The sequence below is a fragment of the Elgaria multicarinata genome, chromosome 1 (assembly GCF_023053635.1).
Source record: "Elgaria multicarinata webbii isolate HBS135686 ecotype San Diego chromosome 1, rElgMul1.1.pri, whole genome shotgun sequence".
NCBI classification, from domain to species: Eukaryota; Metazoa; Chordata; class Lepidosauria; order Squamata; family Anguidae; genus Elgaria; species Elgaria multicarinata.
Genome location: NC_086171.1, coordinates 159,400,193 through 159,427,671, shown reverse-complemented (window position 1 = coordinate 159,427,671; position 27,479 = coordinate 159,400,193). Strand labels below are relative to the sequence as shown.

General features: G+C 46.1%; 2 protein-coding genes across 3 annotated transcripts in view; one reads left to right on the top strand and one right to left on the bottom strand.

The window, feature by feature from the left end:
- Positions 1-398: 398 nt before the first annotated feature.
- SMPD2 (sphingomyelin phosphodiesterase 2) lies at positions 399-18,163 on the top strand. 2 transcript variants are annotated; one of them, XM_063118869.1, is made up of 11 exons: positions 399-537; positions 5,254-5,424; positions 8,445-8,541; positions 8,861-8,937; positions 10,611-10,704; positions 10,826-10,915; positions 12,841-12,923; positions 13,213-13,345; positions 14,091-14,195; positions 16,120-16,276; positions 17,484-18,163. In XM_063118869.1, the coding sequence occupies exons 2-11, from the start codon at positions 5,375-5,377 to the stop codon at positions 17,825-17,827; spliced, it is 1,230 nt and encodes a 409-aa protein (XP_062974939.1). In that variant the 5' UTR covers positions 399-537; positions 5,254-5,374; the 3' UTR covers positions 17,828-18,163. The 2 variants fall into 2 exon arrangements, with proteins under 2 accessions (XP_062974939.1, XP_062974947.1); XM_063118877.1 differs by lacking the exon at positions 399-537 and adding an exon at positions 713-741 and having other exon boundaries at positions 5,258-5,424.
- Positions 18,164-19,655: 1,492 nt separating this feature from the next.
- Positions 19,656-27,479, bottom strand: part of MICAL1 (microtubule associated monooxygenase, calponin and LIM domain containing 1) — a 59,063-nt gene continuing 51,239 nt past the window's right edge. Inside the window, exons 21-24 of the mRNA XM_063141062.1 lie at positions 24,238-24,331; positions 24,032-24,125; positions 22,496-22,569; positions 19,656-21,409 (exon numbers count right to left, since the gene is read on the bottom strand). Coding sequence (XP_062997132.1) covers positions 21,231-21,409; positions 22,496-22,569; positions 24,032-24,125; positions 24,238-24,331 — 441 coding nt within the window. The 3' untranslated portion in view covers positions 19,656-21,230. The remainder of the gene's footprint in view (positions 21,410-22,495; positions 22,570-24,031; positions 24,126-24,237; positions 24,332-27,479) is intronic.

Sequence of the window (27,479 nt, the reverse complement as noted above, 5' to 3'; positions counted from 1 at the left end):
TGACAGCAGATTACCTCTCTCTCTCCTCCCGCCTCCCCCTTACACCGCCCCTCCCATCTATCACATGAGATTAACAGTTCAAACATCAGGTAAGTGGACTGTGTCTACGAAAATGTATGCCAGAAAAATGTGTAAGTCTTTAAGGTGCCACAGGACTGCGTTTGTTGTTTAAGCGCTCAAAACATTACTGTACCAAAAAAGGAGGGGGAATCATAGACGTGGTGCCATTGCCTGTCGCAAAGCACTTCGGTACTTGTAGTTTATGATAGCGTCTCTTTTCCAAGCTTCAACGCTTTTTTTTTTTTTTTTTTTTGGCTAAGCCAACAGCGCCACTTTCTGGTAGTTGTAGTTCTACAGCGGAAGGGGAAAGGGCTTAAACTCGGATTATTGCGGGGGCGAAGGCCTACAAACGCAGGGATGCAGCGCGCGCGCCTTGAGGTTAGGCGCTGCTGCCTCTGGACTTGCCGGTGAGGGTGAATCATGAAAGGAAGAGAGTGAGCGTTGGGCTGGACCGCGTGTTCTACCGCCTCCTACCAGGTATACGGTGGCTCTCTAGAGATCACTTTCTGGGACGCATCGAAAAATCCCTTGCTTCCGTTTTTTTCTGTTCCAGCCACCTTGAGTGAGAGTTTGCCTTTGATTCAATCATCAGTGATTTGAAATGGTGGATCGATAGATACTTGTTACAGTGGAGTGCTTGGCGTGCCGCAGAGTCTTCTAGGATCGAAGCCCAGAAGGCAAGTTGAATTATGGTCCCATGGGACACGATCCTGAACCCATTTAATACTACATGATAGGTCTTTTGAAATCTCTGATGAAAGGGAATCGATTTTAAGATGTCACGTTTTATTAGTATAACTCATTATAACTTCCGTTTTCCTTAATTTGTTTTAATCCTTTACTATTACTTAGCTGTTTGGGGATTATTTTTCAGAAGAAGTGGGATCCAGTGTGGTGTAATGGAGAGTATTGGGCTGGGACCTGGGAGGTCCAGTTTTCAGTCCCCACTCAGCCACGAGGCTCACTTTGGGCCAGTCACGGACTCTCAGTCTGACCTACTTCACAGGGTTGTTGTGTGGATAAAATGGAGAGGAGGAGGAGCGTGTACGCTGCCTTGGGTTCCTTGCAAGAGGAAGAAAGGTGGCATATAATTGTAATTATAAAATAAAATATACATTTTTAAAATGCTAAAACTGGCTGAGGGAGGAGATTGTAAAGAGTAAAGTCAGAGGAAAATGAAATAATAATGACAGTAATAATTACCTTATTAACAGCGGCCATTCACAAAGTAGTTGCTGGGTGATAACAGGGACATCCTTACATTGGTGAGCTGATTTACAGTATGATTTTTGATCCTCTTGATTAAGTTCAGCTGTTTCACATTTCAATCTCGCCTTGAAATCCCTTTGCTCCAGAATGGCCATTTTAAGTGACGCAGTACCTTGGGAGGTTGAAGTCTCCTGCCACTTGTTTTTAAATATTGCTATTTCTGATGGCAGGTTTGTGTCCATGTGTTGTGTCCGTATGTGTAGAAACCAGGCTATTTGTCCTATGTAGAATGCAGAAGGGCATTGCTGGTAAATGTTGACATGTATCAACTCCAAGCTCTGGACTTTATTTGGCCCTATAATAGTGTTGCCATACACTTGTAACTTCACATAACATTTCATGCACTTGATGAAATAGACTACAGCCCAGAAAAGCTTATGCCTTAATAAATATGTTAATCTGTACAGTCCTACATGACCATGGCTTTGTAAGCTCTTGGGGATAGGAGCAGTCTCGGTATAAGCACATTGAAGACCTTTACATGTAACTTGAACCACAATGCTTGAAGATGTGTTTAGAATCTGTTAGATACTTGCTTAAAGGGAATTCTCAAACTATGGTGTTTTAACAGCCATCTTGTAAATTATGCTTTATGGTGAATTCTTCCATTGAGCAGGGAGTTGGATTCAATGGCCTTATAGCACATTTATTAATAGGGACTGGCCAACGAGACTACATCATGCCAGTCCTTTTCCAACTTCACTGGCTGCCAGTCCAGGTACGGGCCTGATTCAAAGTGCTGGTATTAACATTTAAAGCCCTAAACAGCTTGGGGCCAGGCTATCTGAAGGAACACCTCTTCCCATATGTATCTGCCCGGACCCTAAGGTCATCCTCAAGGGTCCTTCTCCATGAGCCCCTGCCAAAGGAAGTAAGGCAGGTTGCTACCAGGAGGAGGGCATTCTCTGCTGTTACACCCCAGCTGTGGATTGAGCTCCCTAAGGAGGTTCGCCTGGCATCTACACTGTATTCTTTCAGATGGCAGGTGAAGACCTTTTCTCTCAGCATTTTAACAGTCTATAAATTTAATTTTAACTTTGCTGTTTTAAATTTGTATTTTAAATTTGTAATTCTGCACCGCTGATTTTATTCTGGCTGTGCTTTTATATTGTATTTTATATCATGTTTTTATACTTTTTGTTTTATACTTTGAATGGTTGTAGTTTTTGTGAACTGCCCAGGGAGCTTCGGCTATTGGGCAGTATAAAAATTCAATAAATAAATAAATACATTATAGTCCCTTTCCAACTCAACAATTCTATGATTCTATCATGTAAGAGTATTTAACCTTGTGTACAGGCTGTGTGTTCCCCTTAAACTGCTTGTTTCTTACACAAGGAAGTATTGAGGTGTGTAAATGGTTCATCGTAAGAACAGGTCTGGTTATTAGCACAGGAACGCCTAATTTGAAACATTGGTCACTCAAATTGGCCTGTGTGCATACACAACTTCACTGTGTGAAGTTTCTGAGAAAATTGGGTTAGGTGGCTGGCTGGCTGACTCAATACTGAGAAATGAGAGACGATGCAAGACTTGTGTAAACACTGGAAAGAGCCATTGTAAGAAGATGAGTTCAGTGAGGGTTTTTCACATGAAGAAGCCAGAAGGTGTAAGAGCCAATCAATGACAGGTTTTGTGGCAGGAAATGGATGAGGTGTTTTTGGTGACAGAGTATGCCAAAATGAATGTGTACACATTTTTCAACATGTGGTTGCCATTTTTTTACTGAGTCTGTGTATTGTTTTCAAACTTATACAGTGTTCACTGCTCTTGCGGCATGTAAATCTAGCAACAACCACACGTGATTGACTTCCTTCTATTACTGGTTCCACTTGATGGAGGAAACTTCACAAAAGGAAGTCATAGACAGAGGGGGGGGGAGGAGCAGACTTGAAAGCACTAGGGAGTGAGTTATGGGAAAGTAACCAATTAAAGAACAAGAGGCAGAGGGTAGGGATAAATGGTCAGTCCTCAGAATGGAGGGATGTAAACAATGGGGTCGCCCAAGGATCTGTATTGGAATTGAAGCTTTCTATCTTGTCTATAAATGATCTGGAGTTAGGAGTGACCAGGTTTGTTGACAGTGCCATGACAGAGGTATATAAAATTCTGCATGGTGTGGAGAACATTAATAGGGAGACGGTTTTCTCCCTCTCTCAGAATACTAGACACCAGGGTCATTCAACCAAGCTGAATGCTGGGAAATTCGGGATAGATAGAAGGAAGTGCTTCTTCACATAGTGCATAGTCAAACTATGGAACTCGCTATCACAAGATGTATTGATGGCTGCCATCTTGGAAGGCTTTAAAAATGGGATTAGACCAAGTCATGGAGGTTAAGGCTATCAATAGTTACTAATCATGATGGCTATATATTACCTCTAGGATCGGAGGCAGTGTGCTTCTCAGTACCAGTTGCTGTGAAACATGAGCAGGAGGATCCTATTGCACTAGCTTGTGAGCTTCCCATGCTCGTCTGGAGTTGGTTACTGTGTGAACAGAATGCTGGACTTGTTAGATCAATGTTCTTTTCACCCAAGGACGAGATCCAAACAGCCCTTAAGCACGACTCCACCATTCCAACGACAGAGGGTTCAAAAGCGCTTTATTGATTAGTAATCAAGGCCTGGTCTCTTCAAAGGGAGCAATCAGACAAAAGACATAGGGAATATGGTACAGTATTAAAGCTTTCAAGGGGCAGGGCCCAGTAGCAGCATTAACCAATCAGAACATAACACTGAGGCATAGCTAATTATGCTAAACAGTCCTGTAAACAATAGCTTTGGCCTGACAGTAAGTTACAGAGAGTTAACTTCGACACAGACAGCTGGAGCCAGGACTCTTGTTTATATTAGTAATCAAGGATGCAAGGACGCACACAAGGAGACATTCTCATACAGGGCATTATGACATTTTGCTTGGAGTGCAATGGAGATTTTACAGTTTCCTGTTAAAAATGGAGGTGGTTCTGCTAACAGACTAGTTCAGCTTTTGATCTGATCCATGTTCTTAAGAGTTTGGAGAGCAGTCTTCTGCCTTGCCATAGGCTCCTCCTGAATTTTTGGGCAACTTGTACTGAGTATATTTTGATCCCTATCCAATAAAATACCAAATCCTGTTAAGGGTAGTGAAAACCATTAATGGTTGTATAGCATTGTGCTATGTTGGGACAGCTAGGTTCAGTCGCTGTATGTTTGAAATCACATGTTTAAAGGAAATTCCAGAATTCAGAGTTGACTTTCTGGGTTGGGTGTGATTGACCTGAGAGCACTTTGCTGCTTGTCCATGGCACTTCCCTTGAAGGGATTGCTCAGCAGGCTCGCTTTTGTGGTGCTGAGCCAAAGACAGTATCGTGATACGCCCTGTGTGAATTGTTATGCCTGTGTACGAAGTCCTCATGAAACGTGTTAAAAATTAGCGGGTAGGCCTCTGGTTGGAACCATTCTAAAAGACCTTTAAAAAAAAAACACAGTGATGATTACAACAATGTAGGCCTTCATCATGAACGTTAATTGTCTTTTAAGGGTGTATAAGTGTTTATGCTTATTACGGGCTGATGAGTCTGAAGCGTTCAGGTGGCAGTGACGGCCGCAGCTTTATCACTTCTGTGGAGAGAGGCACTTGCTGTATTGAAAAAGGCAAAAGATGTGCCACATTTGACCTGAGAATGTCCCTTTAATGCCGCATAACCCCACTAAGCTGAAGGTCTTAGCTTTGCACCTCTCCCTCCTCTCATCAAGGGCTTCCATATGTGGCTGGCAGAGGGGTTTAGCTGAGAGAGGCAACGCCTGCCCTGGCACACAGGAACACACGCGCCTCGTTGAGTCAGTGCCATCCGCTGCCCCACCTGCTTCATTCTTCCCTACTGGCACTACAGGTGTTATTTACAATTATGCAGTCATAATCTCTGTTTTCCTGGCACAGGGAGAGGAGGAAAGCCTGTCGCCTCCTTCACTGTGGAGAGCTAGAGGCAGAAACCGACGATTTTTTGAGTCCAGTGGATCCCAGCTTGAACCTGCTGCTATACCACCTTGTCCCTACAGTGATGGAGAAGGACCCTGGACTGCAGCTGCGGATCTTTGACCTCAATTGCTGGTGAGTTGGCCCCTTTGCTTTGGTTTGGGGAAGGTGAAGAGAGGCTTAATATTGATCTGGATGAGAACATGGTGGGTGAGGAGGGGCCAGTATTCTCTGTGAGCGAAGGTTTGCTCGTGTCTTCTTGCCGAGACGTTGCTGAGACTTCTGATTTCTGCTCAGACAGTTCTTCCTCTGTCAGTTCCCCTCCAAGGTGGAAACTATGATGGTGGCATTCAGAGCCCAGTAGGCCTGTGAAGCTGCTATTTCTTGATATTTTCAGATTCTGGTGCTGCTATTTTTATGCTATGCGGTCAGTGCTGTAAAATTCTCTCTTGTTCCTGTTTTGGTTTAGACCCTGGAGAGATTTGGCGAAATGTGCAATTTTTTTTGCTCAAATCATGGGACGGAGGTGGAGGTGTTGATTAACATTATGCCACAGTACTATACGTGCAAAGGAATCTTCACATCCAGCTTTCCTGATCTTTTGTGGGAGGCGTCATTAACAGCCTACCAGGAACATAGTAAAGCAGTTCTGAAGGAGTTGTACTAGCTACCAATAAGCTCCTGAACCACATTCAACGTGCTTGTGCTGACATATAAAGCCCTACATGGTTTAGGGCCTGGGTACCTAATAGAGCGCCTTCTCCCTTACGTACCTGCTTTGGTACATAAGAAGGCATCAAATGGGGATGCCCTCTGGACAATGCCACATTTGCCTGGAATTGGATACGTGGGAACCTGAAAGAGGCCGTTTTTATATAGGCACCCCACCTTTGGAGCTGTTTCATGTCAGCACTGAATCTTACAAGCTTTCTGTGCTGACAATGCACCTCTTTGCCCAAGTTTTTGAGTGAATTTGTTTTGCTGCATTTTTACCTGTGATTGACCTGTCTTATTGATCTCCCCTGTTCAATTGTGGATTTGGTCAGTGTTATGATTTTATTGTTTTTTCTTAGTTGTACCCTGCTTTGGGGTTATTTTTATTTTATTTTTATTGACAACATTTATATACCACTCCACATCTAAACAGACTCCAGAGCAGTGAACAAGAAAAGATACAAAGGATAAAACATTTAAAACAACAACAACCAGAATATCAATAAAAAAATGTGGCTGGTCAATTAAGGAAGGGTTATTTAATGAAAAGGGAGTAATAAATATCATAAATATGAAATAATATGATGGTTCATTTTGGGATGCTAGTCCTCTAGGAGAATCTTCCCCAGCCTGATGCCCATTGGATGCATTGGGCTACCACACCACATTCTAGGAGGTGTCGTCTAAAACATCTGGAGAGCACCACGTTAGGGAATGCTGCTCTAGGATGTGACCCACATATCTTATCTGCATAGCATAATCAGCTCTTGGGTCTTTCTGAATTCCATTGAACTCCCCACTTCAAATATAGATCAAGCGCTGCAAACTGCCTCCCCAGCCCTTCTCCCCTTTACCGGCACACCTCATGTAGTGCAGTGCTACATTGCAATGACAAGTCACTTTGTCGGGAGTGGGGGGAATGTTGATGATTTAAGGTGGTAAGAGAGAGGAGATTGGTCAGTTGAGGGATGCTGTGTGTACACATGCAACCTCTGATTCCCATGTACCTGTTTGTTGTACGCAAAGCCATGAACATGTGTTCAGATGAACGTCAAAACAGGAGTTAGTGTATCTCCCCCCCCCTTGTGTGAGATGAGCCTAGCTTTCCCCCACCCTCTCACTGCAGATGATACACACCTGCTTCTGATTCCAGTGGTGATTTAGACCTTGTATACATCTGCAGCAGAATGGGGTGGTGAGTGAACCGGATCACCTCATGCTGTGAGATGGGGGATTCTATTTTTGTTTCTCTCCTATGTACTAAGCTTCCTGCAAATAAAGAAACCTAGTACATCAAGGATTCTATTCCAGCCAATTCCCTTCTAGGCTAGTTTTTGGATTGCAGAGCATTTTTTTTTAACGTTGGAGAGCATTTAAGCAAGAGCCACTTCCCCACCTGCCATCCAGAAGTATACAGTTCCATCTACCACTCCAGGGCTCTTCCGCCTCATTACCACCTTATTCTGCTGCATGTGTAGGCCAGGCCTTAGTCTTCAGTTTCATCCTTCCACTCCATGCTTCGGTCTGTCTGCCATTTTTTAAAAAAATCTTTTTCAAGTGTTGCTTGTACATCTGTGTGTTTAAAAGTTCATTTGGTGCCTTTCTTTTTTTTTAATGCAGATCATAAATAAATCATTAATTCTAAAGTTGGTCGAGGGATGGGGGAGGCTTCTTAGTAACATCATGGACACAGACCAGCCACTGCTGTGTACAATGAACTAGTAGGCCCATGTTTCTTTGTGATTGATCCTGGAGAGAAAATGGTACATCTGAACAGAACGCTGTGAGTGCATCTCCACAGCAAACCTGTTCCTGTTTTTAAGTACATTTGTAGGCATTCTGAGCCCTGAGCAACCCCCCCCCCCCAAAAAAAAATTTGTTAAGAGAACCAGTTATGAAATACATCTGATACCAATTATGAAATATCCATCTGATAAGAACGTTCATATTTTTGGCTTTGGCTGCTCAAATGTTTTTGATCCACCCTGAACCCACTCACCCATCCCCACCGTCTCTGAAACAGGCCAAATAATTTTCTCTCTCTGTATCCCACATTTGATGGTTTTGCTCAGCCTTCAAGCAAGGCCAACTTGGGCTGTGTTCGCAGAATGCCTCCAGCCACATTGATGGCTCACAAAGGCAAATTGGACCTGATGTTAAATATGTCCATGCATTCCCATGTGTAGGTTTTTAAAAATGCAAGTAGCAGCTGGGGGTGGGCGCGTAGGCTAATACTGATTGGGACTGTAGCAGACGGGGAGTTTAACCCTTCCTCCCCTTCTGTGGTCCAGACTAAAACTGCTCCTCTGAAGATGCTGTTTTGCATTGCATGGGACATATCTATGGGTGCCAAGATTCAAATAATGCAGGGTTAGAACTGCAGTGATCCTGTATGGAAGTTGCAGTTTCACCCAGTCCCTTTCCCTTTCCACCCCTTCCAGGGCCATTCAATACCTGAGTAAATTACGGCAGGAGCGCATTGAACTGATTGGTGATGTCCTCAGCAAGGAGCAATTTGACCTGGCGCTCTTACAGGAGGTGAGGACTTGACTCTACTTCAGTAGATCTTGTTAGGTTTGAAACTGAAAGTTCAGATCCCAGCTCAGCCATGGACATATTGCAAGGCTATGGGCAAACTAATAGCCTCATTATAAAACAGGGCAACAGTGGCCTGCCTCACAGGGCTGTTGTGAGGTTGTAAAATGCTATACACAATTACATTTCTATCTATAAGCACGATTAATAAGGGAGACTTATTGGGGGGTTAGTTGTAGCTAGGCGTGGGGCCCTTGGTCCCCAGTTCTGCTTGCCTCTTTGGTTCGTGGTAACTGTGGTCATAGCTTCTCTGTTTTTCCAGGTGTGGAGCGAGAAAGATTATTTGGAACTGAAAAAGAAACTTTGTGCCCACTACCCTTCATCGTACTATTTCAAAAGGTAAGAAGGGGCTTAGGTAGCCTCTCAACTGTGGGCTGTTGGGAAAACCACTGTCATTTTTGTTTTGTTTGTTGTGAGCTTGTAAACAGACAGGTAGATTAAGGTAAAGGACCCCTTGAGCATGGAAGGTGTTAAGTCTTGATCAGAAGATGCTTTCGTAGCAGTCTGTGCCTCTGTTAAATCACTCAAACTGTGCCACTTGTGCAGGAGCCTTACCTGCTTGGTAATTTTCCACTGCTCTTTAACTACCTCTGTTCCCTTAGTCATCTTTGCCTACCAGGTATGGCAGTTTGACTTAACAGCCTGCAAACAGGCTTTTTGAGGGTGTGTCCCTACACACTTCTGCTGGGATCCATTATGCTCCTGGTCCTGTGGGCAGGGCAAATGAGCTCAGAGGTACAACTAGTGACTGAGAGTGTAGGTATCACTTATGAGCAGATGCAGCAGGGTGCTCAGACACGATTGCATTAGACCGAGAGGGGACAGTTGAGAAGGGACACTTTGAGTCCTCCTCTCCTTTCACTAACTGCATCCCCAGTTCTGATACAGCACATAACAAGCAGAATGGTCAAGCTGACACCCTGTATCCCTTAAAGGAGGAATGGTCCAGCACAGAGCAACTCCTAACACCATGCAAATTCTGGCATATGGATCATGGAAGTGATCCTATTGGCCTGTAGAACAGATCTCAAGATTCAGTTGCACACAGTGGTTTCAACACGTACATCTGAGGATGTCTGGGTTTGATGCACATCAACACATACCTGGTGTATAACCAGCCTGCAGCAGTTTGTCTGTGGGGAACATGGCTTGGGGCATATGGAATTCCAAGAACATTTTGTGAGGTTAGTGAGTAGTAAATACAGGGGGTGGGCAACCTGGTGCCCTTCAGATGTTTTGGACTACAGTTCCCATGATTCAGCCAATATGGCCAGTGGTCAGGGATTATGGGAACTGTAGTCCAAAACATCTGGAGGGCACCAAGTTGCAACCCCCTGGTTAATGGGTGGTGGAGTCTTCTAGTTCTATACCTCTCCGTGTTGTTCAGATGCATCTTGCACAGGCCACCGGATCACAGATGGTTACCAAACATTCTGCTTCACACCTTCGACAGCCTTTTGGCACTACTTCATAAACCAGTCTTTCCCAACCTGGTGTTTTGGACTACAGCCCCTTTTGTCCTTGATAATTGGTTATGTTGGTTAGGACTGATGGGAGTTGTAGTCCAAAACATCTGGAGGCCACCATATTGGATGGACACATTTTGGTGGACTCCTATTCTTTGACTTCAGCGTGCAGTTGCACAGGTAACTGGTGAGGCAGCAGCTCATTCCACCCTTGAATCTCTAGTGGTGTCCCAAGACCTTCCTAGAGCCAGGAATCATTCCAGAGGGTCCTGACTGTCAAGTATGTTTTAGGGTGGATTCCTGCATTGAGTGGGGGGGTTGGGCTCGATGGCCTTATAGGTCCCTTCCAACTCTACTATTCTATGATTCTATGACTGCTAGTCCATTTCTGGGGGTATCCTCTAGGAAGCTCAGCCAGTGACCTCAAAGGGTCGGTGGGTGGGAGTGGGCTGGTGACATACGTAGCAAGGGGAGTGAAGGTGATGGGGTGGGGGAAGTGCCTGGTGACTCTCCGTGATGACTGTGGTGATTGTGTCTGTTTTGTAGTGGGGTGTTTGGCAGCGGGCTCTGCGTCTTCTCCAGACACCAAATCCTGGACACTTTCCTGTACCAATACTCTGTGAATGGCTATCCGTACATGGTGAGTGGGTAGCGTCTTGCTTAGGGAAGGGAGCAAGGAGAGGCGCCCTTTTGCCACGATGGGGACCAGCTTTGCCTTCGTGCCTCTCACATTGTCTCCTCCCCCTCTCTCCCCTTCACAGTTCCAGCACGGAGACTGGTTTGCTGGCAAATCCGTGGGGCTCGTGGTGCTAAAGATCCAGGGGATTGTTTTCAATGTCTATGTGACGCATGTGAGTATATTTATTTATTAGGGGAGTTTTTTTGGCTTGTTTAAAACTTTTGGGGGGACTTCTTCAGCCCCTGCCCCAAAAACATTTGGTGTTCAGAGGAAGGTACAAAGACAGACTGTGGAGCAGGGAGCCTAGAAATGAGGGTTGTTCGATGGGGAATGCAAGACAACTCTTTCCACGGTGTGAGACTGCTGAACGAATTAAGTGATTGCTGAATGCTAGGCATTTCCTATTAGACTGCATAAGTGGTGCTGGCTGTTTTTACAACCGATTTGCCAGCAGGGGGTGTACATGAGAGCCAAAGCTTTTTAGGTGCTTTGGTGATACCTTCTCAAGAGAAAAAGGAAATCTTTTTATATTCTCTCTCTCTCTCTCTCTCTCTGTGTGTGTGTGTGTGTCACTGTCACACCCACACCCCATTGGTAGCTGCTGTTTGTTCTCACCCTGACTAGTATGGATACGACTGTCCTGGCTGGTTACCATAAATGCAGGCCAGGCTGGGTAGCTGAACAGAAGCTGCTGGCAAAGCAGTAGCCATTCAGGCCTAGTGTCTCAAGTGGCCATCTCCAGAGGCTGTGAATTCAGTCCCAACGGTTAATTCACTCCTTTTTGTTTGTGGGAATTGTTAGCTTTGATGAGGAATAGACAGCCAGCAAAATGAAATGCATCGGGAAAACAACTATGGTACATTGCCTTAATAATAACCAGTATAATTTCACAGGCTTGGTAGTAAATAGGACGTTCGGACACATCTGGTTTATTTTAGCCCAAAAGCTGCAGCATGTGGAAATATTTTTGGGGTTTAATGACACAATCAGAGGGTATTATTATCCCAGGGTGCTTGTTGGGTGATAACAAACCCTCATTCCGTGAACAAGGAACTTGAGGATGTTTCTGCCATGCAGCCTAGCTGCATTTGGAAGTAAGGTTAAACTAGGGCTTAATGTTACGTGAACAAACCTCACTGGCACTCCCCTGTCCTCCATTGTGACTGCAAGGAGGAGATCAGAAGCTTTTCTGATCTCCTTAACTATGGTTTAGGGAAGCAAGCCAACTTCAAACGGTGCTTTACAATCCTGGCTTGTTTCCCTAAACCGTTGTGAAGGTGAACTGCAGTTCCAGGTTTGGACGAAGCTCCGTGTTTCCTCCCCCGCCCTAGGCTTTCATTGAAATTCAAATGCCTATAATGCCCCCCTCTCCCCTCACCACTTACCTGCCTCCGTTGAAGCCGCTGCCGGAAAGCAACGGAGGCAGGTAAGCCCCCCTGCCCCCTTACCTGGCTCCGTCGCCGCACGGACTGCAGCACCGGTGCCAGGTAAGGCCCCCCCTCACCACTTACCTGCGTCCGTCGCAGTCCAGCAGCGGCTTCAACTGAGGCCTGGGCCTCAGTTGAAGCCGCTGCTGGACCGTGACGGAGGCAGGTAAGCCCCCCCCTCCCCGGCTCTGCCGCCGTCACCACACGGACTGCGGTGGCACCAGGTAAGCCCCCCTCCTGCCACACTTACCTTTTTTTCAGAGCTCCGGATCGAGGTGAAGGATCCGCTTGGTCTCAATCCGCAGCTCCCCTGACCCGATCCGTCTTTGTCGGAGGCGAATCAGGCTGCTCCGCTATCGGTTCTAAGAACCGAAGCGGAGCACAGCCCTAATTTTTAGGGCCCCATGTGTGCCTGGAGCTGTGAACGCCTACCCACCTACCAAAGAAGTATTGTACTGTTTCTATTTATCTTAGGTTGCTCTGGGGGAAGCCACTCAAGAGCTCTTTGCTCTTTCTGCCTTGTTTTCCTTGGTTTGAACTTGAAAAGGCCCCCAGATCAGTTTTTTTTAAAAACAGCAACAACTGAGGCGAGCACAGAGGCTGTTGCCTCATGATTTCATGCACATTAGACTTGTGTGAATTCCATGCGTGTCTTCTCTTTCCTCCCCAGCTCCATGCAGAGTATTGTCGGGAGAAGGATGCTTACCTGGCCCATCGAGTAGTCCAGGCCTGGGAACTTGGCCAGTTTATACAGTAAGTAACAGTGGGAGACTCCAAGTGCTAATTATGATTGGGTTTGTGCTACAGTGGACCCTCTGTGGAATACAGTGATATGTGCTAGGTCCCTTGTCTTCTGCTCCATAGCTAGATCCCGCCTTGGCAGTGGTAAAGAGCGGGAGGGAGGAAGAGGGGGAAAGGGATGCAGGTGTTGCCACTGATGTGTGGAAGGATTTCTCTTTCACCAGGAAAAAAACCCCATATCCTAATAATGCTGGGCTCTGTTTGTTCCCTCCCGTTCTGTGACCTTGTCCCATCTTCCCAGGCATACGTCAAAAGGGGCTGATGTGGTGCTGCTTGGTGGGGATCTGAACATGCACCCGGAGGATGTGGGCATTCAGCTTTTGCGAGGCTGGGCAGGGCTCCAGGACTCCTTCATTGCTGCGGAGAAGGTTGAGGTGAGCGCCTGGGTGCCATCTTCTGAGATGGTCAAGAAAGGAGGGTTGTGTTGTCTGTGTCCGGGTGCCTCTTTGCCCTTCAATAAAACTAAGTTAACAAAGTTATTTGTTTATTTGAAGTTTTTGTATCCCGCTGCTCAGCCTAAAAAGGCTCCGAAAACAGCTTACTTACAAGCAGTTAAACAAGACAGCCCCTGCCCACAGGCTTACGATCTAAAAAGACAGGGCACACAAGGAAACGGAATGGCGGGAGGGAATTAATTCTTTTGGCGGAGCTGGTGGAATGGCCATGCTCTTTGTTTCATTTCCCTCAGCTCAGCCTGCTGGAAAGGCTGCTGGTGATAACCGTTGAGGAGGAGCCTCCATGAGGGAGGCCTTCAGCAGGGCTGGTGGAATGGCCCTTCCTCTCCCTCTCATTTCCCTCATCTCAGGCTGCTGGAATGGCTGTTGGTGGTGACAGCTGAGGGAGGAAGAGCCTTCAGGAGGAGGCCTTTCGGCAAGGCTGGTGGAATGGCTCTGCTCTCCCTCGGCTCAGCCTGCTGGAGATTCCGGAATACCTCCACATAAAGAGGTTGCGCTTGGGACCTAGAAACTGTCACCTTTCCTTGACCTTCCTGAAAATTGTGATTGCCTGCTGCCTCAGCAAGGCCCAGCTGCTGGCGGTTTCCCCCAAGGCAGCCTGCTGTAGGTGCTCTGAATCTTTGGTTAGAACTGAAGAGAATTCAGACTCTGGTCTTCTTCTCAGGGCTGTGAGGATGGCTCGACTCTGGTGCCAGCCAACCGCTTCACGAGCAAGAAGGAACTGCAGTGTTATCCCCAGGGGATTCGTATTGACTACATTCTTTATAAGGTATGTGCAAGTTCGAGGCATAGGAAACAGGCTGGGCTAAGTAGCGTACAGAGATCAGGGCTTTATAGCGGTATTGAAGTGCACTGAGAACTGTTGGGGCACACTCCACATTCCATAATACCGCTTTCATAGTGATATTTCATAGTGCATTTTATTCCACATTATCCAAAATACCACACCAGCGTCTGTGTGTCCAACGAGGTATAAATGCGCAAGAGGGATAAAGCGTTACCGTGATGGGATCCTAATGATTTGGCACAAGGTGTGGAAATAGTTTAACAACAATGGCTCTCTGATCTAAGTCAGACATTAACCCTTGAACTCGTTTGCCTCTCTCAATATTCTCAGCATAAAATACAGGCGGAATAGTTTTCTATCGCAGTTGGTGACTTCTTTATATATGTTTGTCTGCAAAACGATGTCCTATCTGGTTGGCTATGTTCCCAAGCAAATCATCTATCGGCCACCATTTGCTTGATTTGGGCATGTTCTCTCCTGCAGCTGCTCTTGAGGGAGCGGTTTTCAAGGTATGAAGGAGACTTAAGACTTTAGTGCTGAAATGTGCAAAGCAATAAGCTCTTTTTTTTTTTTTTTTACAAGAGCTTGATGCCTTTTTGAGCTAGATTAGCTTGGATTACTGGATCCCTTCCTATCTTCCTGAACTCTGCGTGTGGGGACAGCTCTTAGTCTACAGCTGTTGCACCAAAATCCCAAGCCTATCCCAAGGAAGGGAGGGCCCAGTGACTAAAACTCCCTGACTAGGAGTTGATGGCTGGAATAAAGAGGAAAAAAACTGTCAGAAATCCTTCTCACATCTTAAGCTCAATTAACTGTTATTTTTTTAAAAAACAAATGAACAAACAAACCACACAGAGCCAAGGAGCGCTGCAAGAACGTTGTTACTGCCATCAGGTAGAGACAATCTGGGAGGGTGGCGGGGAGATTATGGCCCCTCTCACTGAGAGAGCAACTAATGTTGCTGGTCTCTGTCTACTGCTGCGGTCAAGGGAGAACAGGATGTCGACTGTCTCATCTTGCCTTTCCTGTGGGAGGAAAGCTACAATTGTGACTAATGTCTTAGTTTGACTTTGGACGTGTGTGGCTAGCATCATTGGGGAGAATTCAGAAGAGGGTAGTAAAGATGGCCATTGTTTTCTACTTTTCTCAGGTCATTGAGAAAAGTACGGGGGGAACTGGGCACATGTGTTTAGCCTCAAGAAAATAAGCTTAAAGGAGAGCTTGAAAATTATCCTCAGTATGCATTCAAGTCTTGCAGGCATGGTGGAATGGATTTTAATTTGCAAGAGTTGAAGTTTAAGATTAATTTAATAAAGGAATGAGCCAGTTGTAGAATCGCTTTCCTTGGAAATACATATTTACATAGTCAGATAAGCATAGGATAGAACAGATCTGGCGATAGTGAGGCTTTTCTTAGTACAGAGCAGCCTTCCTCAACCTGGTGCCCTTGAGATATGTTTGTTTTTGTTTATTTATTTGCTCTGTACCCTGCCTTTCCACCAAAAATGGCACCCAAGGTGGCTATGTTGGGACTACAGCTCCCATAATCCCCAGCTAGCATGACCACTGGCCTGGAGAGCTCCAGGTTCAGAAGGTTGGTATAGAAGGTTAGTTCAGTTGACCATTTACGATCCTTCTAGCTACTTGTCAAGAAATACTTTTGTAAGCCGCCGTGAGAGCCTTTTTTGGCTGAATGGCGGCATAAAAATCCTTAAATAAATTAAATAAATAAATACTTCTGTTCTTCAAAGGGGACTCCAGTAAGGAGGGAATTCCACTCTTCTCCTTTTCACTTGCAGTTCACAACCTAACTCTAGAATTTCAGGGAGCATTTTGATTTATTCACTCACTCACACACACAACTAATGAGCAACTTGCCATTCTGCCTGTTTTTCCGTTCTTGTAGAGTTTGTCTCAGTGTGAAGTCAGATGCAGCCGTCATGAGACTACCACTGGAACCATTCCCAACAAGGACCTTCCTTACTCTGACCATGAAGCTGTCATAGCCACACTGTCTGTGGATAAAAGACGACCAGACAAAAATCTAAACCATCCCACAGTTGGTGAGTGCTCAAGTCTCATTGATCTGGAACAAGATGAGTTGGTGTGAGTATCTAGACTCAATGCCGGTGTCATTATTTTATTTTTTGGGTCCATCCATGATTCTTAACCTGAGAGCACCTTTCAATCCTGTTTTTCACTCCGCTTCCTCAGAGAGAGGAGAATGGCCATTTGGGTCATTATGTGGCTCCTTCCTGCTGCCAGAGTCAAGGACACAGAGATCTTTTTAAATAAAACAGCAGCCTGTCTTCCTGGTCCAGGGGTGCAGAACCTTTCAGCCCAAATTCCATTTTAGGAGCATTCTCAGGGGCTGCATTCCAGTGATGAGCAGGGTTGAAAGCAAAAAGGGTGGCCAAAAATACATGTTTTTAGCTTAAGGGTCTTACTACATTTCAACTTTTTAGAATGGGAGGGAACCACACAGTAGCTTGGAAAACACCCAGTGATCAATGGTTGGGGAAAGAGAATGGGGCCTTTAGAAGACCACATTTGCCCTTTGGGTCAGAGGTTTGATACCCTTTCCCTAAACCCTGAGTTGGCCAGACCCAAATGAGTGTAATTAGTAGCTTGGCTGATATTGTTAGGGGAATTCTCTGATCCAGTAGGGAAGGGAACAGAGTCCAGGCAGGACCAGATTCAAAGGCTTTTATTCAGAACTACACGTGTAAGAGAAAGTCCACCTCCAGCAAGCCGAAGGCTGAACTCTCTGCCCATCATCCACATACAGCATACTTTTATACTTTCAAAGTTGCTCTGATGAAATCATGCTTTTCCCTCCTCTCTCCCATGACTGATCACAAGTCCCATACATGTTCCATAAACGAAACCATTCTTACATAAACAATGCCATATTTTGGCAGCCTATGACCGGTACAAATGTTGCATTCTGTTCCTGATTAGCCCCCAAGGGCGAATGGGAAGTCCCAAGTATGCTCTGACCCTTCCAAAATGCCCTAATCAGGGTTCTTCTTGTCTGGTTAATATGCAGTTGACCTTAGAAATACAAGGCTTTTCAGACATGAATTTCAGGAGAAAGTAACAAGTGCTGGGAGGGTCTACGAGCCAGTGATTCTGATTCTGGGATGCTTGTGTACTTTTTCCACATCAGACAGAAGCTTTTGGGGGTATCTTCAGATTTGCCTGTCAGTATCGCTACACATCTGTGGTTGAGCTCCATCATCTTCTCACCCTATTTTTCCCCCCCTTTAGAGCCAGTGCTGGTGGACATCTTGAACGAAGCCCGGATGGAGGTGCGGGTGGGGCTGCACACAGCGGAGCGCCAGCAGTACTCCTGCGGCCGCATGGCCGTCCTGGCTGTGCTCCTGCTGCTCCTGCAAGGAGCCATGGGCCTGAGCTCTATGTTCGGCGGAGCCCTGCAGCCGCCCTTCCCCAAGGTCTCCTTCTCTCTGCTTAGCCTGCTGGCTGTGTTGGTGTTGTTCGTCTCGGCCATACTCTGCCTATTCCACTCCATTGAAGTGAAGGTGCTGAAGGGGACGGAGGAGCAAATGCGGGTGGGGCTCCAGACGCTCCAGGACAAACTCAGCTCCAGATGAAGTGTTTTCGGTGCTGGAGCCATGTTAGGGACCAAGAGACTTTGGCTGAAAACTGTGAACAGCAAGCCCCTCTATGCTGCTAGCTTCTAGGGGTTAGTAGTTTTAAGCGCATGATAATAATTAGAATTTGGTACTGTAAAGCTGGATTTTAGATTTTCTTCTTTTAGCTGGATTTTAAGGCAATTCATCTTTTTATGGATGGTGCTACCCAAATTATGGAATTAGGACAATTGTGCAGAAGGGAATTTTGGAACTAGCTGAATTATATGTTGCTCAATTGGAAACCAGCTTTTTAAAATATATATAAAACAGCTATGCTGCTCTAATAGTGTAAAATGCAGACCGACTCAGTTAATGTATCAAGCAGATGAGTTAAAATATACAGCATCGCTAGTTACACACAGCTAGTTTTTTGGGTTTAGTGCAGCTAGAATAAATTTGCCGTCAGCTTTAGCAAAGCAGAAACTAGCATTCGTGGAGAGAATCCTGTTCTTGACACGTTGAACAGGTATGTAGCCCTTTAATGTACAAAACTCTTCCATCAACATCATACTTTTCCTTGCAGCTGCCTTGCAAAGTGGTTCCCTTTTCAGCATGGGAGGGAACTGAAGCTGAAGCACTTGGCCCAGGCCAGCCAATGAGTCTAAAGCTGAAGTGTCTTTTGAATACTGCCTATGCAGAGGGGCCACAGTTCTCCAAGGACTCAGGCAGAGGGATCTTTCCCAACCCTGTTGGTCGAGACCCTTTGACGAAAGATGCCAGTGATTGAGCCTGCCCCCCCCCCCCCCCATGCAAAGTATGTACTGTGCCACTGAGCCTTCACATATTCGTGCATTGCTGACTCTTGGCACTGCATGCTACACAACTCGCCTTCAGTGAACCGCTCTTGATAGCCTGCTGTGCAGTTGTGAATCTTCTTATATAGTATTGTGGATAAGTCTTCTTGTAGAGAGAAAGTCCCCTGCTGCACCAAACCTTAGCTGCCTCTACAGCTGGGGTTGGCAGCCTTTGGGGCTTAGTTTCACCCTTTTTGCTCCTTACTGTGAAACACACTGCGTCATACCCATGGTCCATCTAGCCCAGTACGGTCGATACTGACTGGCAGCAATGGCTCTCCAGGGTTTCAGGCAGGATCTTTTTCTAGCCTTACCTGGAGATGCTGGGGCCTGAGCCTGGGACCCTCTACGTGCAAAGCAAGTGTCCTACCACTGTGCTATTGCCCTTCTCCTAAAACATGCTGGAGGGAGAGATGGATACCTGTGTATGTATATGAATGAGAGGAGGAATGTGATACTTGGCCTATTTCTCTGATGGACTGTAGCCTGCCTTCCTCTGCTTCCCCCCTTCAAGGTGCCCCACTAGCAAAAGTAGTTGTTCGCTAGTGTGCCAGAATGTGGTGTTTTGAAGTGGATAGTTATGGTACCTGAGAACTAGCTCTTGACCATAAGAGCACTGTGAGAAGCAGGATACAAAAAGTCGTACCTAGGCCTCTGAAAACATTTAGGCAATCATGCCCTGACTGGAACAGCATATTTGATGTAGGTTGGCATGTCTTTATCTAGCAAGCGTATCCTGCCCTTCCTAGCAGCTTAAATATGGTTCCTGGGCTGTCTCCCGTCCAGGCACCTTACATGGCAAGACTTGTAATGGAGTTCTTTGGCAAAATAACTCCATCATGTCCCTTTAATAAGGCCATTTTCAATTCGTTACAAAAAGGTAGCCACCACAGACAGCCAAAATTTTGAGAAGCCGACAAAGACACACAAAACCTCAGAAAACACTCTGTTGTGAAATGATCTTGGATGAGAAAAGACGGGCTGGCACTTCCTGTTCAGTCCATGCATCTTTATTGAAATGGGGGGGAAACAGCCTCTAAAAATAACAGTGGCTTTACTCCAATCCAAACATAGCTACCTTCTCATTAGAACAGAAAGCCCTCTCTTCTCACCCAAAGAGAAGCTTGATTGGTTAGTTATGTAACACTGACATCAGTTCTTTTAAGGCCTTTCCGCAGCAGCGGTTTTACTGTGAAGTAAATGCTCTCTTGTCGTTGTGTATCTCTTAAGGTGGTTCATCTGTCGCAGGGGTATCATCACATTCAAACCACACCTATGTGGCTTTATAGTTGGGAAGCACATAGTATCTCATGGGGCCTGTTCAGACAACATATGAAGTCGTGGTTCAGCCCCTAACCCTTTTGCAGTAAATGGTTAGTGAACAAGTTTAAACCGTGGTTATGTAGCCACCATGGCTAGGAATGGTTCACACGACACGCTAAGCCATAATGTTTCACTCAAACTGCTTAACCGCCATGGCTTAGCGTGTCGTCTGAACAGGGTCTTAGAATTGTTACTTATTTGAAGGAGAGCATCGACACCTGCTTGACTATCTGTTATGATGGGAACTCCTCCTCCCATGCCTGCGCCATTTTTAATTTTGGGGAGTCTATCACCAGCCTTGCTCATCCAGCCAGCAAGTCTCCCTCTGCCCCAGCAATACCCTGTTATTTCAAAAAACTTTTGTGTTTAAGTTTACATACTTCTGCAGGTTTCTACCCTTTCCCCTGTGTCTGGTGAGTTTGAAGGTGGGAGGCAAGCTGCACTACTTCCACTGCAAGGCTCCCTGAGACCTGCCCTGAGCAGAAGGAATATTGCGTTGTGGTTGCCGGGAAAGGGGCTTGGACAAAGACAAAGAGGCTACTGAAAAATGTTTTGCCCACTTACACCATGCAGCCCCTACTACCTTCTCCACAGGTATGGGATTACAGCACTCCTTCACAAGCAGGAGTAGCAACCACAGTAGGCTCCTGCAGTGGCGTGAAAGAGAAGCTGCCCTGCTCAGCACGGCCCTGTGCCATAGTAGGGCACGCAGGCAGCTCCACTTCTACATGCTATGGCTACAGTACGTACAATGTCTCTCCAAATACTGGCATTTTTCCATGGTTATTTGTCCTCCAAATGCCTCATCACACTGGTTACAATCTTAAGACACATCGTAATAACATTTCTTCTTGGCAAAAACAACAACAACAATGTATTCTATTTCCTACCTTACTCTTTAACGCACTCACAGCTCTGTAGCTGGAGCAGCTTGGAGGCTGGGCTTCTCCTCCAGGGAAACTGCATAAGCCCCAACTCTGGGGCATGGGCCTTGCCAAGGTGACCTGGGCGGGTAAATTGGCAGAAGTGTCTGATGCTGCTCACAGTGCACAGTTGTCGCTGCAACGTCCTGGAGCTCAACGTCAGTTTGAGCAGCATCCGTATGGTCTTCCCCGATGCGGCAGGTAAGGTGTCGCTGAGTGTCTTAGACAGAGCTTTGTCAAAGAGCAACTTCCTTTCCTGCGCTGGTCTGTGCTGAAACAGAACCTCTGGACAAAGATCACAGCCTCTAAACTCAGCAGGCTTCAGTCCAGCCAACTGAGCTTTTCCAGAGGTTCCTCCATCATCGGAGCATGCTCAGTGAGTTCACTGAGACGCTTCTTCTCTTGCATCTCAATCAGGGCACTGCGCTGATTCACAACCTCCAGTAGCTGCGACAGGATCTTCTTCTCTGCCAGCTGGTGCTCAAGGGTTTTTGAAGGCTCTGTTAAAAACACAAACACAGAGCTCAGGGAAAGTCACTGTCATGGTCTTGGGCTACTTAGTGAAGCAGGGCTGTGGACCCTGTAGCCCTCCAGATGAGAGTTGGAATCCCACAACATCTGGAGAGCCACTATTGTAATGGAAGCAAGTTCTCAGTTTAATGTACATGTTTGAATATCTTCTATTACTCCTCTAGAATGTATTTATTTATTTAATTATATTTATATACTGCCCCATAGCCGAAGCCCTCTGGGCGGTTTACAAAAGTTAAAAACAATGAACCTTAAAATAGATATACAAAATTTAAAACCACTAAAAGTATAAAAACAACAATATCCATTTAAAACAACTATTCTCAGGTTAGTTATAAAATCAGCATATGCTGTTAAATGCCTGGGAAAAGAGAAAGATCTTGACCTGGTGGTGACAAGATAACAATGTTGGCGCCAGGCAGGTCTCGTTGGGGACAATTGGGGGGCCACCACTGAGAAGGCCCTCTCCCTTGTTGCTATCCTCTGAGCTTCTCTTGGAGTAGGCACTAGGAGGAGGACCTTAGAAGTTGAGTGCAGTGTACGGGTTGGTTCATGTCGGGAGAGACGTTCCATCAGGTATGGTGCTTTCAAGCCGTGTAAGGCGTTATAGGTTAAAACCAGCACCTTGAATTGGGCTCGGAAACATTAAGTGAGATCGACCAAGGTCAGTTTGTCTCTAAGATGGCCTTGCCAGAATTACACACTTCCATTCTGAACGAATCCAAACAGCCTAGTCTGTTATCAGTGTGGGCTTAGAAACAGCATTCCCACACACACATGGGAGAATGAGAAAATCTACCTTGTTAACAAATAAACTCGTTGGACGTTAGGGTAATTAATCCACATTAAGTTATTTGTGGGAAGAGAAGGAAGTCTAAAGAGTTGCAGAAATGGCTTGGCATGGCTGTGGTCCTGCACATCTTCATGTCTCCTCCTTTGCTCACTGTGTTCTAGTTGGAACGTGCCAGTCACTTCCCTCTCCCCCACGTACAGGTTTTGTTGACACCTGCAGTCCTAGCATGAGCTTTATACTCCCCCAATCTACTCCCTCTTACCATCCATGTTATAGTACTGCCGCAGCTCCTGATCCAGTTGGCACTGCTGCTCCTCTAGCTTCAGCTCTTGCACCCTAAGGGGTAAAAGAACCGTGAACCTTTGTAGCCCACAACTGAGGAAAAGCTCACGGAAACATGAGAGAGCTCTTCCCTCCACCCCACAAGAAGCCTCGCCATTCATTCCCCCTTTGTTGCTAGCTGCCCTCTAATGCACATTATACTGTCAGCTCAAATAACCATATACGTTTAAGACTAAATGAGAAAGAACTAGTGAGCACGGGTGACAGTAATAATGAATTAGACATGTCTAACGGTCGTTTCCCAGGGAGGCTGCCTGTGTTCCTTGGGAGAACAGATTCTTGTGCAATTGCCTGGGGCTTTACTAATGACAGGACTTTACCAGTGGAGTATTTCTTCTTCATCTGTACCGTAGACATAGAATCCTAGAATAGTAGAGTCAGAAGGGGTCTACAAGGCCATCAAGTCCACCTCCCTGCTCATTTCCAGGAATCTACATCTAACATAAGGGCTGGGGCCAGTGCCAATTATGCATCCACTGCCGTGGGGCCACTCCTGAAGTTTGTTTAGGCCATGTACTGTCAGTTGCAGGTGTTCCTTTTCGAATACTAACACCAACAGCTAATTATAGCAGTGGGGTGTTTGGTTTTGAATGAGCTGTATAAAACTGAGTAAAGAAGAGGGGGACAGAAATGACATTGAAATTGATTTGGGGCCATGAACTGCTGTTCATGCAAACCTTTCTCTAACCCTTTTCATTATAAGCGTAGGACTGTTACGTCATATGGACGTTACATCATATCATAGCTCTGCCTATACTGCAGAACTACAATACAACGTAACGTCAATATGATAGAACAGTCCTGTGGCTTTGCAATCCTACTGCAGACCGTTGCATGTACAGCGGCCCACACGATTCAGAAACCCACTCCTTTTTGTAACACCTTAATAGGGCTTCTTTCTCCATCTCTGGCAGAGCAGCTTCATTCGTGCTCCATGTCCAACAGATCATCTTATCAGGCATAGGAAAGAATCTTCAACAGCACCACTCCAGTAATATGAGAAGCTGAGGGCTATGCAGGAGGAGGCCACACTGAAGTTCCTCCCCAACCAGTATTAATCCAGTTCTCTGAGGAATAATAATGCTGATGTGAGAAGCCACAGCATGGCCTACCCCCGTACAGTCTGGGGTTTCTCATATCGCCCCTGTGCCAGAGAAAGCAGCAGTGCTGTGCCAACTCCCCTATAAGGGCTGGCCCTCCCATTAGGCAGAGTGAGGCAATGGTTTTCTAGGAGGGCAGGGCAAGGTGTTTGAGGACACCATTATATGTGTATCACAGAGCCTGCTCTGCACCCCCTAACCTGCCTGGCTGCCCTCAGGTGCAGTAGAGGCAGCCAATATTGAAGTAGGATTCCCTCTTGTCCTACGCCTCAGGCAGCAAAATATCTTGTGCCAGCCCCATCCCCTAGTGTCATGAGCACCAGGCCTAATCTGGCAAGGCATCCAGGGCCTCTTACGCGATCATGAGGTCAGACTCCTCGCACATCAGGCTGTTCTTCTTTTGGACCAGTGAAAGCAACTGGTTGATCCAGCGTGCCTTTAGTTCAGACCCTGTAGGACAAAGGAGGTGAGAAGTTACCTTCACACGTCAGCTGACCATCTGCTGACATCCATCTGCTGTAGTCCCATCCCCATCCTTGTTGTAGGAAGCCCAGACTCTTACCTGCCTCATCCCGCAGAGCGCGTTCCAGCTTTATTCCCTTTTTCTCAAGCTCTCGGAAAGTCACTTCGATTTCTTCTAGACGCCGCTGGATTGACTGGAATGGCCAGAATGGCCAATAGATACAGCGTTAGTCAGAGCAAGGGAGGATTATGAAGTGTCAGAAAAGAGGACCCACACCCAGGCTGCAACTGGGAAGCAGCTTCCTGGAATAGCTGGAAGGGATTAGCAGTTAACTGACCATTTATTTGACAAAGTTTGACTGGTTCACTGTCCATGAAATTGAAAAAGGCCCTCGTGTTGAATCATGGCGTCCTTTAAGACATAAGGCTGGCACCCTCCTGATGTGCTGGACTACAGCTTCCATTATCCTCTAACAGCATGGCCATGGGGAAGGCTGACCACATTCCCTCCTGCACGCACAACTGTGAATGTGCAGGCTACTCAGCGTATTTTAAATAAACGTTTTCACTGAGCAATATGGTTGCAAACAAAAGCCAAGAAATCTAAAATGTTGCTGCCATGAATTTTACATTTCCATAACATTGTTAGCTATAAGCAGTTACAAGTGGTTATGAAATAACCAACAAAGCTATCCTATGGTGGAGGAGAGACGCTGTGGTAGAGTAACTGCAAATTCCTATGCCCTGCTTAGCTCATGCTGGGCATTGCAGCCTAACTTAGGTTCTGATCATTAGCATCAGCCCCTCTCTAGCTTTACAATTCTATCAATTAAATCTTTAAATACTTAATCAATTGACTGATCAAATCATGGTAATGTGTGTGTTGTTGTTGTTTTTGAATGGCTCAACCTACGCAGAAAGCATTCTCTTACATTGAAAGCATTTCAACAACTAAAAACTGTAAAATATAACAAGCATAGATAAATTTGAAACATTAAAAGATAAAAAGCCAATATAAAAACCAGGTAAGTTAAAAAAACAAACCAGGGAAAGCCTGTGTGAAAAGGCATGTTTTCAGGAGGTGTTTAAAAGATGTTACGTTTTCCGCCTCCCAAACCGCACGAGGAAGGGTCCTCCAGAGGGTGGGTGCCGCTACAGAGAAAGGCCTGCCGCCAAGGTTCTTCATGGCGGCATTCTGTTCATTTCAGAATGGCCAGTAGGACCTCCTCTGAGGATCGGAGTTGTCGTCCAGGTGTATATAAGGGAAGGCGGTCTGCTAGTTATGCTGGTCCCAAGTTGTTTAGGGCTTTGTAGGATAACAGCATAACCTTGTATGTGGCTCAGTAGCTAACATGCAGCCAGTGCAGTTCTTTTAACACAGCTTTTATATGAGCAGAGCTAGGTGCCCCTGTGAGCACCCTAGCTGCTGCGTTCTGCACTAGCTGCAACTAGTACGCAGTGACGAGTTTGCACGGCAGTTTGAAGATAAAGTCGCTCAGATTCGTCATGAATTGGACACCACACTTAATGCAGCTCCACTAGTAGAGGCGTTCAGAGCGCCGTCCGGTTCAGTTTTATTGGATGAGTTTCAGTTGGTGAGGCCCGAGGATGTGGACAAGGTGCTTGGCCAAGTCCGGTCGACCACCTGTGTGCTTGACCCTTGCCCTTCACGGCTCATTACATCAAATAAGGAAGGGATCGCTGGCTGGGTCCAGGAGGTTGTAAATGCCTCCTTGAGAGAGGGAGTGGTGCCGGCCTCTTTAAAAGAGGCGGCAATTAGACCACTCCTGAAGAAGCCTAATCTGGACACAGAGGACATTAACAACTACAGGCCGGTGGCTAATATCCCTTTCCTGGGCAAGGTGCTTGAGTGGGTGGTTCAGGACAACTCTAGACACTCTTGAATGAAACGGATTATCTAGATCCATTTCAATCGGGTTTCAGGCCTGGTTTTGGAATGGAAACTGCCTTGGTCGCCCTGTGGGATGACCTCTGCTGGGAGAGAGACAGGGGGAGTGCGACCCTGTTGGTTCTCCTGGACCTCTCAACGGCCTTCGATACCACCGACCATGGTATCCTTCTGGATAGGTTGTCTGAGTTGGGAGTGGGAGGTACTGTGTTGCAGTGGTTCCGCTCCTACTTGGATGGCCAATTCCAGAAGGTGGTGCTGGGAGATTATTGCTCTGTGCCGTGGCTCCTAAGCCATGGGGTTCCACAGGGCTCTATCTTAACCCCTATGCTATTTAACATATACATGAAGCCGCTGGGGAGGTTATCCGGAGATGTGGACTGAGGTGTCATCAATATGCGGATGATACCCAGCTCTACCTTTCTTTTTCATCAAACCCAGGTGAAGCAGTGACTGGGCACGTTAATGGACTGGATGAGGGCTAACAAACTGAGACTCAATCCAGACAAGACGGAGGTACTGTTAGCGGGTGGTTCATCTGTTTGGCGAGGTGATGTTTGCCCTGTCCTGGACGGGGTTGCACTCTCCCTAAAGGATCGGGTCTGTAGTTTGGGGGTGCTCTTGGATCCAGAACTGTCACTTGAGGCACAGGTGAACTCAGTGGCAAAGAGCACCTTTTATCAGCTTAGGTTGATACACCAACTACGCCCTTATCTGGACAGAGATAGCCTAGCTACAGTTATCCATGCTCTGATAACCTCTCGTTTGGATTACTGCAATGTGTTATACGTGGGGCTGCCTTTGAAAACGGTCCGGAAGCTTCAGCTGGTACAAAACAGGGCAGCCCGTTTACTAACGGGCTGGCCGGCGAGTTCACATTATGCCAGTCCTTTTACAACTTCATTGGCTGCCAGTCCAGGTCTGGGCCCGATTCAAAGTGCTGGTATTAACATTTAAAGCCCTAAACGGTTTGCGGCCAGGTTATTTGAAGGAACGCCTCCTCCCTTAAGATCATCTACAGGGGCCCGTCTCTGTGAGCCCCTGCCAAAGGAAGTGAGGCAGGTGGCTACTAGGAGGAGGGCTTTCTCTGCTGTGGCACCCCGGTTGTGGAATGAGCTCCCCAGAGAGGTCCGCCTGGCGCCTACACTGTACTCTTTTCATTGCCAGCTGAAGACCTTTTTATTCTCTCAGTATTTTAACACTTAATTTTAACTTAAATTTAAATTTTACTGTTCTAACTCTGTATTTTAATCTTATATCAATTTTGCTGCACGGTTTTATCCTGGTTGTGCTTTTTATACTGTATTTTGTATTTGTGTTTTTAGACTGTTGATTGTTTTATTATGGTTTTAATTTTTGTGAACCGCCCAGAGAGCTTCGGCTATTGGGCGGTATAAAATTGTAATAAATAAATAAATAAAACTTTCAAACCA